Below are 19,492 nucleotides of genomic sequence, written 5' to 3'. Positions count from 1 at the left end.
CTTGGTGGTGAGAGTGTTGGTGAGATGTGATTCTTCTGTTTGAAGAAGTGCAGAGATAGAGTGACTTCACATCTTGATCATCTTGATCAACAGAATTCAATCGACTAGTGCTGAATAACGGGCGTTGATCATGTCTATCATCTGACTCTCTCCGCGATTGGTCACTTAATTGGACAAACACTCCCTCCATCACTCCATCTCTGATCCACGATCATCATCCCCGGATTGTCGCTGATCTATAACCCCCAGATTATTGCCACGATACCCTCAGACCTTCGAGATCTTCACTGGGATAGCAATAGCATATTTGTGATTGTGATACTCGATCTTGCATTGTCTCATGCCAAAAGATTAGGCAACCGAGTTGTATCAGACCCTTTTCACCGTAACCTTAAACTTAAGCTTACGGGTATAAAGTGGCTGCACAATCCCTACAGCCGCACGCCTCTAATGTGACAATCATCCAGCACTTTGCAGTAACTTGTTCGAGGAATGAATGAGGGCATCGTCAAAGAAACGACGTCACCGGGAATACTGCAATCTTTACGCCCGCCTTTCATTGTTGCTTGAACTGTCACGCATGCTTGGCAGAACCCCCACTACGTCACATCCTCGCACTTATTCCCGCTTACATCCTCGTGAGCAATGAGATGAGGGGAACCTGTGGTAATCATGAATGTCGCCTGAGCACTAGGCCTTATCCGATTGAGATAAGGGTTCTTCTTGATCACCTTTACTGGTGTAAGATAAGTATCATTTATTTCACTCTCGTTCGCTTTGAGGAGAATTATGGCGGTACAGTGAAAGCGGTCAACAGGGTAGGTAACTAGAAACTTGTGTAACGGCAATTCGTGATGCACGATCAGAATACAAGGAACGCGTAACAAGGCTTAAAAAAGCAGGTTAGAAAAGTAAATGCAAAAGGTCTTGCTTTTCTAGATGTTGAAATTAAATTCAACATTATTAATCTCAAGAGCTGGGACTGTCAAATTCTTGTTGATTCTTCTGCAAATGATCAAAGACACTGACCATCCTCGGGGTTGAACAGAAAAACGGGATTTCGGATCCTAGGTCGGGTGAGAAGGTGACTAATATCAATTTTATCTGAGTGTTCAGAAATAGGCCAATGACTAACCATCCTACCGGCTCTTTCTTTGCATCTTGTTGTAAGCATCGGTACTGCTGTTGATCCAAAGCGTCTATAGGTGGCTGGTAATAGAAACTGTAATGACCATGTTTTATTTAGTCCATCATAAGCTCAGTATAGTTTCAGCGGTCAAAGCTTGAGTGCCGAGCCATTGGCGAGATGTGAGTGATATTACTTTGGTCACTCATCCCGGAATCCTTGGATGCATCTTTTAATGTGTATCTAAAGCTGACATCTTCCTTCCTGCGAACGGTTCGACAAGCATTAAATTCATGATTAATTTGTGAAGTCTGTGCAAATCTCATAAGTATCTCATGAGGCAAGATACAAGAAGCGTCAGCGATAATTTTATAGTCATAGGACCCAGTTGTTATCCTTATTTGTAGAGCAATATGGTATTGCCATGATAAATAGTCTTGACATATCAAGCTGGTATATATAATATGTTTGTCAACAAACTCATCAGCATCGACACACGACATACTAAACACTCAGGTGATTACTGACATAGGTTACATTGGAGATAATTATTGTAATGGACATACTATCATAATGTTTACTGCTGACTGTATCGCGCCTTGGATGAAGATTTCTCTACAGACAGTGGAGTGATTAGACAGCTCTTAACGTTAATACCCGTTAACTGACTATGAATAAACACAAGCTAGAGTTTATAAGGAAGGAACTCTACTCTCAAAATACAAACGAGATTGTACTAGTCAAGATCAAGGAAGGATTGCTTACTCAGACATTTGCTGATATCGGAAACATATTTGAACACGCAGGGTCGTAAGCGGATACATCCCGGGCACATTTAACATCACAATATATAAACATATTCGAGGCCTTGGCTGTATTCTTAACGCCATTGACAAGTAGAGAGTAAACTTTGTCCCATTTCCCTATCTCAACCTTCACCTCAAGATGAATGCCCCAGAGTCCGACCGAACTTTCTCGCCCAAGCAGGCCTTGACGCCAACACCAGAGCTATATGGAGAAATCGTTGGTGATGGCATGGAACGCCTTGCTGCTGTATCTCTTACCTGCATTGAGCCGTTCGGCGATTCCGAAGTCATCTTTCACGATGTTGGCTGTGGCCTTGGGGCTGGCACGGCGGCTGTCGCTAGTCTGAAAAAAGACAACATTATAATCAAAGGCACCGATATTGATGAAAACGTCGTGAAATTATACCGACAGAACGTAGCCAAGAATCAGTGGCCTGCTGAAGCTTTCAAGATGGATGCGTCGGCTCTTGACTTCCCCGATGAGACCTTCACTCACTGTATTGGCAACGCGCTGTTGTTCGTTCTTCCAAATGACGGTGTCGATGCGATAAAGGAGATACACCGCACTTTGAAGCCAGGAGGTATTGCCATTATCAACTCGTGGGCTCACACACCAACTATTCCTGCGATCCACGCAGCAGCGAAAAAGACTCGACCAGCTGCTACCCCTTTACCGCGAGAGGGGTTGGACAAATGGGAAAATGAGGTCCATCTGCGCGACGTTATCATCAAGGGAGGATTCACGCCAGATAACGTCGCGATCACGCAGAAGGATGTTCATGTTACTGTTGGAGATCTAAAGCGGTTTGCTACTATGATCTGGAGTTTCATTGGAGGTACTTCAAAGGCGGGATGGCTAGAGTCTGATGAAGAGAACTGGGATACGGCTGTAGAAGCGGTGATAGAAGCGCTGACGCAGACGGAGGGATTTGAGAAGCTTGAGGATGGGAGGAACAAGATCATGTTCCAGGCTCATGTTGCGGTTGCTACCAAGTAGATCATGGGGAGCCAAGGTTTCACTCCCGGATGAATCGCCGCCCATCTGACCAGGCAAAAAATAACAGCAACTAGTCACATAGCTCAAAAGACAATTTTTAGAATGGCTCTTATATCTCATTGTATCGTTACCTAATTCTCCTTATTCGCAAAAGCTCCCGTGTCCCTTCTAATCTCCTCTTTGCCCTGGGTACCTCCCCGACCACCAGGCTTTCCTGTGACCGACTGAGGAATATCATGACCAGTTGCGCTAATTCCCTCGCCGACGCCAGACTCCCTGCCCTCAGAAGCTGAAAGCACGGCGTTATCTGCCGCGCCAGCCAAGTCGCTTGAGCCAAGACCGCCCGCGGCCTCACCGTCGCGTTGATGAGGGTTGGGGACTGAGCTGATTGTGTTTTGCTTGCCAGCGTCGCCAGGGACTGAGAAGCGAACGTTAGTCACTTGAAAAGTGTTCGGAGGGGAGGAAAGGACTGACTGGATGTGCCGTCCTTGGCCATCTCGAAGAGATCTCCGCCTTGCTTTGGGTCAGACATGTCGCAGTTCGTGGTTGGGTTTTGGGGCTGAATATAGTTGCTGTAGATACTGAGTAGTAGTAAAAAATGAGATGGAACTTTACAAGTTAAGGAAGTGAAACAGTATTTATGGTAGTTATGCTATCAGGGTCCTTTCATGATGTCATGACCTCACTCTGAGCACATTCATCAATCTCATCGTAGTGACGTCAAATATCACCATCACTGACGCATCGATATTATGGAGTCAACATATGATTTCAATCAATCAGTTTGACTATCTTATTTAATTACATGGAAGATCGGCTTAGACTCTACGCCGCTTGTATCGTCAGGTCTTCCCTTGTTGCGTGACCAAACCAGCCCTCAGCATAGCCAAGTCCTATTCTACGCGCCCGATCGAGCTAGGAGTTTCTCAAGCTCATCTTTCCAAAGACCAGCCATGATGTAGCTATCGTGTCCAGTGGTCTCATTGCTCGCAGGAATAGTAACTGCTCGACCATATCCAGGCGTCATGTCGTTCGTGACACCGTCCTCCAAGAATCCGAGTTCGACTGGGTTCAGCAAGTCATCGGCAGTATTGACGGCAGTCAAAGGAACTCTGATGTTCTTAAGACCGGCTTTGGGATTGTACGACTGCGATGCGTTCCATGCATAGAGTTGATCATTGGCATCGTATTCCTCAAGCCGAGGAATAATGTGCTCATCAACGTACTTATCCACGGCTTCACGAGTTGGAAATACTCGCTGCCAGTATGAAGGAGATGAAAGAAGTACAAGCTGAATCATAAGTGCACCACCAAGGCCGGCAGCAGGCTGTTTCTCATAATCACCGCCTTTCCAAGCTGGATCAATTGTGATGAGCTCAGTGATAAACTTTCGAAACAAGCGATTATGTCCAGCAATCTCGACAGGAGAACAGGCAACGGGCATTAAAGCGTCCGAGAAACCGGGGTATTCACTGCCCATCATCCAAGTATGCATACCGCCCATCGAAACACCAAGCGTCAGACGAGTCCGGTTAAGTTTGAAGTGCTCAGTCAAGAGGAGATGATCAGCGCGAATCATATCAGAATACTGGTACTTAGGGAAAGAAGCACGGAGACCAGTGATGCTGGGCTTGCTTGAGTTTCCGTGGCCGATGGCATCGCGCATGATGATGAAGTACTCAGTAGCATCCAGAGGCTGGCCCGGGTTGAAGAGGGCACCAGCGAACTCTTCCACGAGAAACTGAGCACTGGAACCTGTAGTTCCGTGGAGGAGAAGGACAGCGTTGTTGGATCCATTGGGGTTAACTTTGAGCTCGCCGAGGGTCTGATAGCTGATGTTGAGGGATTCAATAATCTCGCCAGAGTCGAAGGAGAAGTCTTCAATATTGAAGCTTCCGCTCGTTGGTTTTGGCCACGATGCCTCAGCGTATATTAGAGGCGAGAAGAGCGCCAAAGAGAGAATTGCTTTGGTCCAAAGTTTCATGGTTGGCGTGGTAATGATGTTGGTTGGGCAAGAGCCAAGGATACAATTTCAGGTTGTTGGAATTGGAAGTTTGAGTGCTGCTGCATTGAGATGAGGAGGAGGGAGACATTTTGAAAGAAGACGATGTGCTGTAGCTTATATATTCAATATCCAATGTTTAATATCTTGGAGATCGATGTTGGCAGTCATTCTGCGCATGATGATGATCGAGGCCTAAGCGAAAGCGAGCCTGATGAATTGATGTCCGAGTCTACGCGAAGACAGTGACACGACTCGGCATATGACCACTACCGATGTAGAATGGAGTCCCAGGGGGCGTAACTGAGTGGATAAAAGTGAAAATAGAACGAAAGCGTCGCATATGAAGACATTCGTAGACAACCGAGTGACCCGAATGCGAAGCATTAACCTTTTAAACGTCCTAGATTATGGAACGTCCGCACTAATTGGCAAGTAAGAACTGAAATATAGAGATGCCAAGTCCACAGGACCGGAAATTGCGAGCGAAGTCCGCAGGGAATTATCATGGCTGAGCAAGATGACGTTGTGAGATCATGTGATGTAAGCACTGAAAGATCAGCCCTGTTGCGACTTCGAGCAGTACTTATCTTTCATATTAACCGTATTACCTAAGTATATAGAATAGTATTGTCAAAGAATTTGTTTATTTCTAACTTGTCGTTTGTACAAGTGCTATGTCGCCCTCGCACCTGCCTGGAGGTTCAATATTACGTGCCTTCTTCTTCTAAATGGCTATACCGTCTGTCAAGAATCTCTGTAGGCATACGAAAGCCCGAACAGATATATGAGAGTAATATTCCTGAGAATAGTACATGCTCATTTGAAACTGCGTCATGTCCTTAGTATGTAATGTTGGCAACTGTTGGGGGGATGCAAAGGGTACGTGAGTGAAGTGAACAGAAGTAAAGGTAGACAGATCAAAGAAAGGAACTTCAATAGTGGAGATCTTATGAATGATATCTGTAGATGAAATGATATCAACTCAGGTGCAAGCGACTTGGACGCGTGAGGCTGTGCAAGGCTGATGGCGTTGATCCATCATCACTCCTATATGCTGACAGGGAAGATGACTCATTTTCAGCATGACTCATCACACAATGCCTTATAAAGTCCCCAATACTGTTTGTTCTTATCTTGATCAACCCAATACGAGAATTAATACGACCAAGTGCTCGCATTGCCTGTTTAGCAACCGTCACGATGTGTATGCACGACTACCAAGAAGGCTCGGTGCCAGAGCCGTCACCAAATCATTCAGAGCCATTTCCTTGGCATATCGGAGTCTTTGATGCGCACAATCACATTGGAGAGAGGATAAACTCAGTAGCCGATTTGCCAAACATGAAATCTCGTGCCGTAGCAATAATGGCAACGCGAACTCAGGATCAACCTCTGATTGCCTCAATCGTCAAATCTCATGGGGTCAAAGGTCCCGAATGTTTCTCACAATCCAAAACGACTGTTATCGCAGGTTATGGCAGACACCCGTGGTTCTGCCATGAATTGTTTGACGACTCGCTAGAGACTCCGACATACGTACCCTCTGCGTACGTCGAGGACGCGAAGGCGGCGCACTACAAGGCTGTGCTTTCACCAGCTCCAACAGATCCAGCTTTCTGGCGTCATCTCCCAGTACCGATAGCACTCTCAACTTTTATCTCTGAGACTAGAGCTCGACTACTGGAAGATTCTTTTGCGGTGGTTGGAGAGATTGGTCTTGATAAGCCATTCCGACTACCTATGCAATGGCCGGATCCGAAGCCAGAGCTAGATCCCGCTCGTACACCAGGAGGTCGTCAGAGGAGACCACTCAGTCAACATCGCATACAGCTATCTCATCAAAAAGCGGTTTTCATGGCGCATCTCAAATTAGCAGGAGAGCTTGGAAGACCGGTCAGTGTTCACGGCGTTCAGGTCCACGGCATTCTCTACGATGCGTTGACGGAGTGCTGGAAAGGCCATGAGCTTCGAGGTCGCCGCTCAAGGGAAAAAGAGAAGAAAGAGGGCAAAGCCGCACAACCACCGGAAGGCGCTCCAAAACCATACCCTCCACGAATCTGTCTTCACTCATTCAGCGGTTTATCCGACGCTGCCAAGCAATATCTCAAACCTTCCATCCCAGCCAAGATCTTCTTCTCTTTCTCCAAGACCAACAATCTGCGATCCGATGAAGAGAGGAAAAAGGCGGAAGATGCGATAAAGATAGTACCGGACAACAGGATATTGGTTGAGAGTGATCTTCATACGGCTGGCGAAAGGATGGACAGTGAGCTTGAGGAGATGTACCGGGCCATTTGTGAGGTTAAGGGTTGGAGATTGGAAGAAGGTGTTGGGAAAATAGCTGAGAATTACCAGGAGTTTGTCTTTGGCTGACTTAGCAGTTATCATGGCCTCAGATGTTGCAGTGTTCACGTACATACGCGGCTCAATATCATTTAAGCGCGGAGAAGGTTAATCAGATAAGCAAAATACCATTGAGCATTACGAAAGTTCTAAAAGTCCAGCTTGACCTGCAAGACCTGCTATAAAGTGTACATCATCGAATCAACGACGCACCACTTCCAAAGAAACGAATTGGAAAAGCACACAAGATAAAGTCTAGTCTCTCATTTCTCGACTTCCACCGACTGGCTCTTCTTCTCCTGATTCAGGTAGGTTCCTAGGACTTCAATCAGGAATCTTTCCCGGTGCAACAAGTGTCTTGGTCCCTGCTTCTTCAAGAATCGCAGTGCGGCTCCCAGAATGAGTGGATGATGTTCCTCTGATACATCCAGGATGGTAGCGACACTGACTTGCACTCGAGCCTCATGCGCCTTCACGAATAAATGCCCAAGCTTTTTGTTGGCCACCAGTCGGAGACTGAATTGCTCAAATAGGTCATGCTCGACAAACAACTCCAAGACATCCTGTAACGTGACCTCCTCTCCGAAGATCTGGTCAAGACTGACGCCAGCGCTGTCTTGAACGGTATGTCGTAGTTGCGAAGTCGATTCCAGTGCCTCAGTGATGTTATCCATGTTCAACGGCGGTACAGCGGATATGCAAGGCCGATCGTATCCAACTCTGTGTCGCCACCAGACGTTACAGAAGATGGAAGTAACGATGACAGGAATAAGAATGCAATAACCCCACCATCGCTCAGCCGTAATCATGGAACCAACTCCACCAAGAACATTGGCAATACCATTGAGGATGAAGAACAGTTGAACGTTGAAACATCTCTGCTTCAATAATGGTAACGATGATGAACCTTGAAGCTCTTTCTTCGCGACAGTGACGTGCGATCGCATCTTGGATACCACCATTGTAGCCCAAATCGCACTGATGAGGCCGAATAAAGCGATGGGGGCGTTGCCGAGATACCCGGACAGGATGTTACTCGCATGCCAGACCTTTCTGTTTGCGCCGCCAATAGCCATGTATGTACCAATGCTGATCAACATCGCGCCGCCACCCATCAACAAATCCATCGCCCAACGATTAATAATCTCAATTCGTAGTTCTCTCGTCGTAATCTCGATAAAAACATCAAGACCCCTTGACTCAGTCCCAGCAGGTAGATTCTCCTTCTCTGTTTCAAGATATTGTTTCTGCTGTCGCAAGAACTTAACGTTCCTCCAAGCCTTTCTCGAGTCAAAAAATGCGCAGATTGAGAGGACGAAAGCAGATGTTCCGCCGATTGCCATGAAGACGATGGCGTAGATCGGGACCGGGACGTCGTTCCATACGTTGGCGGCAAAGTCGCCTGCGTTTGCGAGTTCGAGAAAACCGACTGCAGCGAAGAGATTGTTTCGGAGGCGGTTGTCGTCGATGCAGGACCAGTTGGAGCGCTTCTTTGCGAGGGTGACCGAGTCGGGCCCGGGGACGGACAGTTCGGTCGGGGGAATATCGTGAAGCATGGTTTCGGCTGGAGTGGTGTTGCACTCCTTCATCATCAGTGATGCCATGACGCCTAAGAGATGAGTCTTGATGGGTTAACAAAGTTCACATAATGACCTGCGTGACAACTTACGAAAGAAGCTTGAGAGGCTGGTTATATACAGAGCATAGAAATATCACATGGAAGGCCAAGAAACGCAAGACACGAAGAACAGATCATTACACCGGTGAGTCACTGCAAACCTCTCCCTTGGCAGGAAAAAGAGAGATATAAAAGAGAGAAAGAGAAAGAAAGTGGCTTCTCATTTTAGGAGACGTTACGTAGCTTCGGTGAGAGATGCTTGGACGTTCCGATCGCTTAGTCGTTGCCGTTCTCCACTTTAAGGGCCGTTGCAGCCGAAGCTTGGGGTATCCACGATTCGATCATCCCGCGAGGCGCAGCACCCTGTTCACTGTAGGATAGCCCTACAATGACATTCATAGTTAAATCTGATACATAAGAGACAATATTGGTAGAATACTATTTATTAGACTTGTGTAGATGTCTTTGAGAGAGTAGAATGAGTGAAGACTGAGAGCATCACAGAAGAAATCATCACTTGGCACAGTGGAGATCACGGCATCTTCAAGCCGAAGGCCACGCAAGCCTTGGCGAATTTCTTTTCACAACAAGGCACGCAAATCACTCTCTTCTCTAACGGGATAGACACATTCTCCAACGGGAAAGGAACACCCTCAATTGGCCACGGATGATACCGTAGGACCGAACGCCTCATCACTCCAACAAACACTAAATATAGCAGAACCTTATACGGCGCCACCAATTGAAACGTTGCACCCTCACTAATAAGCACCTTGGCGTCTAGAATACTTCGGCCCCTCGACCACTTTCACAGGCTTCCGACCGGTCTGAACAGGAACACCAGCCGTTAACTTCAACCCCTCAACATTAGCGCTCTTCTCCAAAGCCCAAAGCGCAATGCCGATCCAATTATCACCCCCATAGTTTAAAATTCCTTCAGGTACAGGGAAGTTTGTCTGGGGTCCCACGTTGGCGACGTATTTTCCGTACTGGAAACCGTTCACATAGAGTAAAGCGCGGTAAGCTCCTGTGCTGGAGGTGTTGTTTTTGAAGGTGAATGATAAGGGAATGTCGTGGGTTGATGAAGGGATGTTGAGGGGGAGTTTGGCTGTGAAGAATGACACGCCGGGCTTGGAAAGGCCCTTGAAGGGTGAACCAGGTTTGAAGGAGGAGAGGGGAGGGGATGGGAGATGATAGCCTTGGCGTTCGAAGAAAAAGCCGCCTTCGTTGAGGGGACCGCGGAATTTGTCCCTGTAATTCTCGCCGCCGAGATTGCCCGTCAGTTTCCACTTTGAGACCTTTGTCTCTTTGCCGGAGTCTGAGGTGATGTGCCAGTCGAGAATCCCCCGAGGTTGCTTTGTCTCATCGACGCCGGGTACCCAGTTTCCATTCAGACCCATGTTGTCAACGATGACTGTCACAACATGCTTTTTACCCTTTTCGGTTTTGGGAAGGTTGTAAGTTGACGTATCGTTGTTGTTGTTGCCCGCTCCTGTAACGGATCCAAGGAACTTGTCATCAAGCCAAACTGAACTGCCATAAGCGCGTCCACCAAATGTCCAGAGCTTGAGTTTGGACTCTGATCCAGATGCTGTAAAGTGACCACGGAAGACCAGTGCGCCGGCGTGGAAGCCATAGTCGCCAGAGTACAGCGATACTGAGTTGTTAAGGGGCCACTTAGAGTTGAAAGTCTTCTTAATATCAGCGGTACGCCACTTGGAGTCATCGTAGTCTTTCTTCACTTCGGGAAGAGCGTCGATGTAATGCCAGTCCAGTGACTTAAGATCTGGAACTTTGACGGAGGGAAGCTTGATCTCAGGGTTGACGAGCCAGTTCCCAAGCTTAGATTTTGTGAACGGAGTGTCTTTGCCGTTGATGGCCAGGTGAGAGGCTCCCTTGGGTGCGCCGATGATCTCAACTGGTGTAGTGGTGTTGAAGTCAGCTTGGACAGAAAGCTTGGGGCCTTCAACAGAGACAGATCGGACAAGGTATGGGCCGTTGATAATGATGGCGTCGGGGTTCATGACAGACGATCCATACTCTCCACTCTTCTTGCTTGGGATGGTAGGGACCCAGTACTTGTACGCAGCATTGCGATCTAGTCATATTAGTCTCTGTACCCAGCAGTATGATGTTGAAGACTTACCCAAGAGGTAGATGTAAAGAGACCCAGCCTGCACAACACGACGCTTTGTGCTAGTCTTGAACTGAAAAACACCTGCACCCTTCTTGTTCTCAATTTTGACACCATCACCCTCAACAACCTTCAATTTCTCCTGCCCCTTAACCGCAACCTCATGAACTTCATCAGCGCCCCCGTAAAGCACAAGAACAGTCCTATCGCCAACGCCCTTCCACGTAAACACCTCAGCAGTACTATACAACAACTTGAACTTTCCAACAGGATAATCCACAACATGAATTTTTGAATCTCGTCTATGCAGCGACAAAGATCCGCCTAGTTGAGGAATCGTCAAGGTTCCAGCGGAGGTCTTAACTTTGAGTTTATAAGATGCTGAGTCGGTGGTTCGATAGTCTGTGTGACGGACGACGTAGAATGCGTCGTCTTTCTTGGTGGTCAAAGCTGTTACGGCAATGTTCTTATTGTCGCTGTATTTTGTGGTTGTGAAGTTACTTGCTTCTGCGATGGCGTAGTTTGGTGAGACACGGAGGAATTGGCCCTGGAGCTTTATCTCGGAGTATTTCTCGCGGGTGATTGTTCGGTCTTCTTTGATTGCCTACGCAAGCGTTAGGCTTACAGTCCAGTATGGTTTGAAGGTGAGAGACTTACTGCTCCGTAGTCGTAAGAGGTATAGCCATCGGAATGGCCAAGGTTTCCCCAGTTGGTACCTCCCCAGGTCTAGTAAGTCAGCAAGGCTCTTGATCTAGAAGGTGGGTGGACAGAGGGTCATACCATGTAAATGTTGAAGATAGTAACACCTGCAGCGAGGTTGTTCTTATAGAAGATACGGGCAAACTCATGGTTGGTGAGCTCGTAGCAGTTATCGAAGCCGCCGCCACCAGGAGGATCAAAACCTCCACCTTGGAACTGCAAAAGTCAGTCATTACATCAGGCCAGTCAACTTTGTATGTGCCCTACTTCAATGATAGAGTATGGTGTATTGGGACTGATCTTCTCATGCTCCGCATGCCAGGTCGTCGGAAGACCATCCTTCGGCCAAGTGTATGGGTTTGCCTATAATGGGTCAGCGAGACCGAAAGCCCCTAGACCAACAGACTCACGCAGTCAAATCCAACAGGATATCCGTCATGTCCCTGTTCAAATTAGCAGGCGTTGATGCCAATCACCGCGCAAACCTACATAAATGTCGACAGCCCCAGGTCCTGTACCAGGTGCCCCAGTACCTCCTTGCCAAGCATCATTGTTAATAAGCGGTACAACAACGCCAGCCTTGCGAACCTGGTCGTTGACATATTTCAAGTAATCATGATTTGGGAAAGGCGTTCCTTGTGCAGCGCTGTACTCGTTCTCTGGCTGGTACAGAATGACTGGACCGCCATTGGTGATTTGGGCTTTTGCGATGATCTTGGCGACATGGGCAACATAACTGGACGATATCAGTATCGATCTGGATCTGGGCGATAGAACTTACTTATCAGTAGCAGTGAGATAATCCGTGGCATTCGTCCTCAAAAACCCTTTCACCCTTTGCAACCAACCCGGAAATCCACCCCCGGATACTTCAGCATTGATATATGGCCCAGGCCTCGCAAGGAGATAAATCCCCGCCTCATGCGCCGCATCAATAAACGGCTGCAAGTCCAACGCCCCCTCAGATCTAAACTCTCCAGGTTTCCCTTCTAGAAGAGCCCAGTCAACATAGAACGAAACCATGTTGAAGCCCATGGCTTTGACCTTTTGGAAGAGATCGGGGTAGAGAGATGCAACGGGGAGACGAAAAGGGTGGATTTCGGCGGAGAAGATTGTTACGCGTTCGCCGTGGATGAACAGGGAGTGTTCGTCGAATGTCACTATGTCTTGGAGGAGGGCTCGGGAGTCGAGGATGTTGGATGGACGAGTGCCGCGGGGGAGGACATTTCGTGCATGACTGCTAGCCGCAAGGGCTGCGAAAAGGAAGTTCGAAAACTTCATTATTGCAAAATACCCTTGTGAATACTAGTTGCACAATTGTACGGTCCATCATCTTATATACCAGTTGTGCCTGGCTTCACATGTGCCCATCACGGATGCCATCCCGAATATGCCGACGATGCATCAAGACCTGCAATTCGTATTGGTGGATAAGTATTATTTCCGTGCGAAATGCCGTCATGATCCTCACAATGCCAGGGCCATCTCTTGAGAGTTTGTCATTTATCCATAGTGATGGCGAGTTGCATGATTGAGGGGTTTGCATGAGAATTGAGCGTTGTGATTGGAGCTCTTACAGCGATCTGCAGGAGCCTTGGCATGGGCCGTTTACCCCATGAGTTGCTACGTATGATAAAGGTTCATGAATGAGGGGTTGAATGATGAGATTTGGATGATCATCGGATGGTTCTTTTGCTTCCATTCAATAAACAGCTAGCGCTGGGTGGATGATCAAGGCGGGCATTGCCAATTGTTGTCACATCTTGCATTATCGGGGAAGCCGGTCCGGTAGGCCAGCTATGCTCAGAAACTACAATTGAAAATAGTATGGATTGCCTATCTATCTTCTCAATCCCTTCTAGCCATCACCCAATCAAGCACCAAAAGCACTCAGCAACTTCTCGTGCTCCTTCTTAGTAATGGGAATAACCGTTCCATGTCTCGGGCTCGTAGGAAGTTTATAACTCGCCGAAACCTTCCAATTCGGCTTATCCAAATCACCAGTCTCAAGAGGAACATAACCCTTACCACCATACTCATCCACAAAAAGATAAAACTTCTCGCCATTACTATCACCAGCGTTGCCCTTGAAAGCAGTAGGACCCTCAACAGCTTGAAGACCAGCATTCTTTCCAATGCATGTAGCTTGAACGGTCCATCCGTCAACGGGGGCGAGAAGGTTGGAGGACTTCTCTTGGATGATGTCTGTGCAGCCGCTTGCTGATGCCTCGTCTTTGGTGAAGCGGTAGAATGAGTTGCCGGATTTGAGAACGGTGGTGTCGATGCGGGACGTTTTACTATCTTGCCAGATCTCGGCCTTGGAGAAGGTGACGAAGTCTCGGGTGAGAGAGTAGAGCATGCGATGATAAGAGTTGTCCGAGTGATCGGCTGTGTTGTACAGCGATGATGCCCAGAAGACAACATATGAGTTCTTCTCATCATCCCAGAAGGCCTCAGGCGCCCAGGTGTTTCCGGCGTTGTCGGGGGAAACCTTGACGTGTCGCTGCTCAGACCACGTCACAAGATCATCCGACTCCCAGATCTCAAGGTACAAGCTCCCCTTGCGCACTGCATCGCCCCAAGACGTTCCACTACCAATAGACAAATCCGTCGCAATCATAAAGAACTTATCACCCTCAACAGATCGAATAACAAAAGGATCTCTCAACCCCTTCGTTCCCAACTTCGACGTGATAACAGGCTGTCCCCCATTAAGCTCCTGCCAATCCAAAGCATTATTTCCTTTACTAGCCGCAAAGTAAATATTCTCCCCCTGCTTCGAATTACCCGTAAAGTACGAAAACGCATAAGCTTCATATGGGTCTTGTTGAGCAGCTTGACGAACCGAGGCGTTGAACTCGCGCTCGTGGAGTTGACCGTCTATTTCGAGGGATGCGACGAGGAGAACGTCGGAGGTAGTGGGTTGACGCTTCACAAGACCATCGTGGCTGATGATGGAGGGGTCGCTGCTGCGCCAGGTGATGGAGTGGCCGTTTGAGGTTGAGGGAAGATTGATGTGGCTGCGGATGTCGTTGAGGTTGCGGACATTGAGGGAGGAGAGGGCTTCGTGGGAGTGAACGCCGGTGGCGAGGGAGAGGAGAGCTAGGGAGAGGGATTGAAGACGGGGCAACATGGTGAAGAATGGGCAATGACCCTGGGAGAAGTTGAGAGGTCCGTAACAGTGAATGTGCAGAGATGCCGCGATACTTGCGTCTTTTATAATGCCACAAATACTTCATCTAGTCCTTTTAAACTTGGCTCCCTCGTCATCTCCACTCAATGTCCTCAATTGCCCCCATTAGTCCACGGACCTCTCATCAATCATTCCTATTCTGTCGCTTGGCAAGCTATAGCACGGTCGTTGACTCTTTTTTTCGACGTCATTCGGTAGTTATTACCCCGGATCGACATTTCCCATCCCTTCTGGGGTAGCAAACCGACCCCTGCAGGTGTTTCGTTACACGCACCGGCTTAGACTATGTTTTTAGGTTCTTTACTCCGCATAAACGCCGTGCTTTTATTCGCGCGCAAAAATGCAGTGGATAAAATATTATCTTCATCGCAAGTTTTTGAGTTCTAGATGGATACGAGGCATCATGTGCGCTGGTGATCATTACTGGATAAGTAAGGTGATTGAATGTTTTTGGCGGAGGGACTGGGGACCTCGGGAGTTGAGCTGTTTACCCCAGATGGCCATGTGCAATGCTAGAGGTTCGGTTCTGTTTGTTGGGCTAGTATTTTGCACGCGTATGCATAGCGATATGCATAATTGCTGGGTTCCATGACGCGTGAGGATTTGCCGATACTCAACTGGCGCGAATATCCTGTCTTGCTCCAGTGAAGACTCTCCGTACGTACCAAACACCGTTCTACATAATTTGGAAATCTCATGAGACTTTCTGTAACGTTTTAAAGTCTCTTTCGTTCACCGTGGATTTGCCTATGGCTTCAACATGAGTGTCTACTAGGCTGATACAAGCGTGCATACAGGGTAAGTTAGAATGACGACGAAGTGTTTGAGACGTTCGTGCATGAAATCACCTTGAAAATTCAAGACCATCCGTTGGCTTCCTACTACGTCAGGTAACACTGGACCTTTTGGGAGATATCGCGAGTTTCTCAATATCTCCTGTTTCTTATCATTGCCGTGATTGGGAAAGTCAGCTGATCGGAATGGCTCTCCTTCTTAAACCTTGAACAAGCCTAGACCAGCCCACCAACCGCAAGATCTGCAATAATTTAAACTGAGAAACCGCTTATCCATCTCGTATTATAAACTACTTTCCTCGTACAAGAAGCGGATGAGCCTCCGTATTAAGCACATACTTCATCTTCCCATCACTCCTGACCTGCATCTCCGAATCCTCTGCAAACATCAAATACAAATACTTCAACGTCTCCGCTAACCAGAAACTCTCCATCTTATCCACAAACTTCCTCGTCTTATCATCCTTCGTCTTCATGACACTCTTCAAACCCGTATATCCGCCCTCAACCCTACACATTCTGTTCAACGACTCGAAAGCCTCCCATGCCCAGTCCTGGTATTTACGATCCCCAGTGGCGCGATAGGCGTAGTAAAGACTTTCAATGGTCTCTGGACGGAGGATGTATTCGGCGTTGGTATGGTAATAGCCGCTCTTTTCGTAGAAGGATTGCCATTTTGGAGCGGGGAGGCGTTTGGATGATGCTCTGGCTAAAGGTTGGCGGCCGTCGTCGACCCAGCGGAAGAGTTCGGGACCAATACCGCTGGGGCTTTGGCGGTAGACTTCATAGTACGACTCCGAGAGTTTGACGCCAAAGTCAACGAAGGTTTGGTTCTGAAGAAGTAGCCCGCCAAGGATTAGAGAGCCGCCACAAACACTCGCCACTGTAAATGTTAGACTGACTGCCGTACAATGGCTTCAGTGAGGATGAAAACTTACGGTGACTTGAGATAGGGATCATGGTATTTCCACGCATCTCTCCCAGAAAAATGAGATCCGGTCTCGTCGAGGGCGAAGAAGCCAGGTAGGACATACTTGATTCAGCCGCCTGAATCCAGCTCTCCCCATACTCAGCAAAAGCAACTGGATCGTACGCATACATCTTGATCAAATACTCATAGTAGCTATCCGAGCCACCTCCCCAACCAGCTTGATAATCACCAAAATACCCATCTTTGAGCTTGACGTATGTCCCAATCAGACCTGGAAGTGTGAAGGACTGTTTCGTCTTAGGATGAATCAGATGATCTTGAGCTCTCTGTGCGAGCTTGGCGTAGGTCTGGTTGCCAGTTAAATCGCTTAATCGAGTCCATTCGAGAACAAGTGTGCCGAAGCAAGTGATGGAGTTGTCGATGTTGCCGAAGCGACGGAGCTGAGGGTTAAAGATGATCTCATCGTCGGGAATGCCGGAAGGCGTATCGAAGGCGATGCTGAGTCTGTCTGCAAGAATGACGGCCGCTTTCAGGAGGTTGTTTCTCAGATAGATATCCGTGGCAAGGTGATTGTATGATCCAGACAGCAGGTCGTAAGCTGGATACAGGGTCAGCGGGCGGAACAAGTCACCAGCTCTCTAGATGCCTACCGGATAAAAGACCTCCAAGGTAGCGAATGGTGGTCTCAAAAAGTGAGATAGGTTGATCAGGCACCGCGGTTACAGTAAAATCCGTGAGCATGATCTGTCGGAGAATCTTATCCACAATTTCAGCATCCTCCATGATAATCGCTGTACTCAGCCCGTCAACTGCCGTCGCACCCCATCCATTGCTGTAGAAGGTCAGTAATTAAAACATACTACTCATAGAAAAAGATATTAACTTACCGATCGTCCTCATAAGACTTGCTTATCGGCAATAACGTATCATGAGGTGCAGCAAATTGCTCGTACTTATCCCACGAAAATCGGAATGCTTCGACTATTGCTCCGGCTCGTTGCGGGTCGCCTTTTAGCTTGACGGAGACTTGTTGCGAATTCGCTTTCGAGTGGCCAGGTTGTGATGCACGCCCGTTGAAGAGAATTGAAAAGACATAGTATGTGATGAAGATGGCTCCCAGCCAAATGATGGCTTTCTGGACAGATCTCTGCATTCTTCTCCACGACGAACCCAAAGACAAGGTAAGAAAAACAAAAAGAAGCAAGAGATAGTAAGGGAGAAAGAAAGAGTGAAAAGGAAACTGAACGGCTCAATCGATCGCTAGGCCTGGATGAGTGGTGGCTTCAGAAAAGTTGAGCATTTCCCCTGAGCGAATCTTATCGGTTATCGTCCCAGTTTTCAGCTCAGGGGCTGATCCTTATCAAAGCCTCCGTCAGCGACGCACCTAGGGCCCCACATCAGTTAGGCCCTTATCGCTGAGCCATCCCCTGGAAGGCTGCGGAAACTATCGAATTTAGCTGACCACCTACAGCAAATGACAGCTGAATTAACGATGCGCTAACTGAAGCTGACAGCATCTTAGGATCCTTTTGGCTAGAGTTACGAAACTATTGTTTCGTCTACAAGGTACCACTCACCAAAATCTTTGCTTTGCTCACTGGATTACTCTCTTGGCATGTAAAAGTAAACAACTGTGGCACTTCACGTCATTCGGAGCTAACGTCCCGCGACTCGTAGTTAAAATGTAATCTCCTTTCCAGAAGAACCTTCCATCTCTCTTCAACGTTTGCCGTTCGTACACTCGTTTATACAACAACGCTGCCATTACTCTCGTTAACACTCAGGATGCGTTGGATTTCTATCGCCGCTGTCCTCGGCGCTGCGCTGCTCCCTGCTAGTGCTCGTCCGCAGTGCCGTCCCGATCGATCGACTACGACTGGTCTGCCTTCGACTACAGCGACCACGAGCGTTGAGACTCTTAGCACTGACTCCGCGACTGCCACTGAAACCTCGGCAATTGAGACCACGGCTACATTCGTGACTACTGTCACCGATTCCGAGACCGCTACTGCCACCACGGGCTTCACTACTGTTACTTCTGCGGCTACCAGCGAAGCTACGACTGCCGAGGCTACGACTACTACTTCCGAGGCTCCTGAGGTTACCAATTACCTCCAGAACGGCGACTTTGAGGATAGCCCTAACACCGATTGGAGTCTCCGAACCAGTGACATCAAGAACGACCCTGAGCGATCTCGCTCCGGCAACAAATACGTGTAAGTCTTCCCCATAACCCATTCCAGGACATCACCAACAAGAAGCAGGCAATATGATGTCAACGACTCCGAAGCCGTCGGAGGCAACCAACTGAACCAAACCATCAATGACCTCAGCACCGAGCGACTCTATCGTCTTACCACCTACGCCACTGTTTTCAACAGTCCTGCGCCTGTCAAGGACGCTAGCACCATCTGTGTTATACAGGCGCTGCAGGAGAGTAGCATATTGTCTCAGTGGCGCCTCGACTTCACGGATTTGGGTACATATAAGCCGCTCTTTGTGGACTTCACGCCCTTTGATGAGGATATTACGATTACAATGAGACTTCGATGCAGTGCTGGAAAGAAGGTTACTCTTTCTGTTGGTCTGGATGATGCTTCTTTGTACGATGTTGGTCCTAAGCTGGTTGGCTAAACCACTGCCCGCTACCGATTATCATAGTCAACTTCGAGATCCAGACGGAGGAACTCATCAAGGCAAGTTTGAGCCTCAATCTAGTAAGCGTAGGCTGTAATAGAGGTCTCGCTATGACATTTACTTTTCTTCTCTATGGTAGAAACGATTATATATATATACCACTTAATCTTACATGTTCAACCGGATCAAGAACTCGGGTCTGCGACATC

At 47.9% G+C, this 19,492-nt stretch overlaps 8 protein-coding genes across 8 annotated transcripts; 3 read left to right on the top strand and 5 right to left on the bottom strand.

Annotated features, from left to right (window-relative positions):
* Positions 1 to 1,796: 1,796 nt before the first annotated feature.
* Positions 1,797 to 3,000, top strand: BKA55DRAFT_705604 (S-adenosyl-L-methionine-dependent methyltransferase; the record flags this gene model as incomplete). Its single annotated transcript, XM_046200667.1, has 2 exons — positions 1,797 to 1,936; positions 2,029 to 3,000. 2 exons carry the CDS (start codon positions 1,797 to 1,799, stop codon positions 2,927 to 2,929), a joined length of 1,041 nt encoding a protein of 346 aa, XP_046046314.1. The 3' UTR covers positions 2,930 to 3,000.
* Positions 3,001 to 3,060: 60 nt separating this feature from the next.
* On the bottom strand, positions 3,061 to 4,913 carry BKA55DRAFT_518696 (Alpha/Beta hydrolase protein; the record flags this gene model as incomplete). Its single annotated transcript, XM_046188287.1, has 3 exons — positions 3,061 to 3,347; positions 3,404 to 3,501; positions 3,832 to 4,913. The coding sequence occupies 3 exons, from the start codon at positions 4,911 to 4,913 to the stop codon at positions 3,061 to 3,063; spliced, it is 1,467 nt and encodes a 488-aa protein (XP_046046313.1).
* A 1,114-nt stretch (positions 4,914 to 6,027) lies between these two features.
* On the top strand, positions 6,028 to 7,382 carry BKA55DRAFT_575780 (uncharacterized protein). Its single transcript, XM_046193418.1, has one exon. It carries the CDS (start codon positions 6,135 to 6,137, stop codon positions 7,305 to 7,307), a length of 1,173 nt encoding a protein of 390 aa, XP_046046312.1. The 5' UTR covers positions 6,028 to 6,134; the 3' UTR covers positions 7,308 to 7,382.
* A 41-nt stretch (positions 7,383 to 7,423) lies between these two features.
* BKA55DRAFT_104595 (uncharacterized protein) lies at positions 7,424 to 9,361 on the bottom strand. The gene is made up of 2 exons (XM_046184691.1): positions 8,947 to 9,361; positions 7,424 to 8,899 (listed from the first exon to the last, which is right to left on the bottom strand). The coding sequence occupies exon 2, from the start codon at positions 8,879 to 8,881 to the stop codon at positions 7,541 to 7,543; it is 1,341 nt and encodes a 446-aa protein (XP_046046311.1). The 5' UTR covers positions 8,882 to 8,899; positions 8,947 to 9,361; the 3' UTR covers positions 7,424 to 7,540.
* Positions 9,362 to 9,488: 127 nt separating this feature from the next.
* Positions 9,489 to 13,015, bottom strand: BKA55DRAFT_648938 (glycoside hydrolase superfamily). Its single transcript, XM_046197264.1, has 8 exons — positions 12,510 to 13,015; positions 12,218 to 12,464; positions 12,139 to 12,171; positions 11,996 to 12,091; positions 11,810 to 11,944; positions 11,687 to 11,755; positions 11,042 to 11,633; positions 9,489 to 10,993 (listed from the first exon to the last, which is right to left on the bottom strand). The coding sequence occupies exons 1-8, from the start codon at positions 13,007 to 13,009 to the stop codon at positions 9,657 to 9,659; spliced, it is 3,009 nt and encodes a 1,002-aa protein (XP_046046310.1). The 5' UTR covers positions 13,010 to 13,015; the 3' UTR covers positions 9,489 to 9,656.
* Positions 13,016 to 13,601: 586 nt separating this feature from the next.
* Positions 13,602 to 14,861, bottom strand: BKA55DRAFT_518525 (glycosyl hydrolase; the record flags this gene model as incomplete). Its single annotated transcript, XM_046188275.1, has 1 exon — positions 13,602 to 14,861. One exon carries the CDS (start codon positions 14,859 to 14,861, stop codon positions 13,602 to 13,604), a length of 1,260 nt encoding a protein of 419 aa, XP_046046309.1.
* A 1,099-nt stretch (positions 14,862 to 15,960) lies between these two features.
* BKA55DRAFT_104586 (glycoside hydrolase) lies at positions 15,961 to 17,928 on the bottom strand. Its single transcript, XM_046184690.1, has 4 exons — positions 17,534 to 17,928; positions 17,297 to 17,478; positions 16,654 to 17,244; positions 15,961 to 16,598 (listed from the first exon to the last, which is right to left on the bottom strand). Exons 1-4 carry the CDS (start codon positions 17,797 to 17,799, stop codon positions 16,006 to 16,008), a joined length of 1,632 nt encoding a protein of 543 aa, XP_046046308.1. The 5' UTR covers positions 17,800 to 17,928; the 3' UTR covers positions 15,961 to 16,005.
* Positions 17,929 to 18,330: 402 nt separating this feature from the next.
* On the top strand, positions 18,331 to 19,455 carry BKA55DRAFT_740658 (uncharacterized protein). Its single transcript, XM_046201452.1, has 2 exons — positions 18,331 to 18,862; positions 18,911 to 19,455. Exons 1-2 carry the CDS (start codon positions 18,432 to 18,434, stop codon positions 19,278 to 19,280), a joined length of 801 nt encoding a protein of 266 aa, XP_046046307.1. The 5' UTR covers positions 18,331 to 18,431; the 3' UTR covers positions 19,281 to 19,455.
* The last annotated feature ends 37 nt before the right edge of the window (positions 19,456 to 19,492 follow it).

The sequence above is a fragment of the Fusarium redolens genome (genome assembly GCF_020744475.1).
Source record: "Fusarium redolens strain MPI-CAGE-AT-0023 chromosome Unknown BKA55scaffold_13, whole genome shotgun sequence".
Taxonomy (NCBI): domain Eukaryota; kingdom Fungi; phylum Ascomycota; class Sordariomycetes; order Hypocreales; family Nectriaceae; genus Fusarium; species Fusarium redolens.
This window is presented reverse-complemented; position numbering and strand designations above follow the sequence as displayed.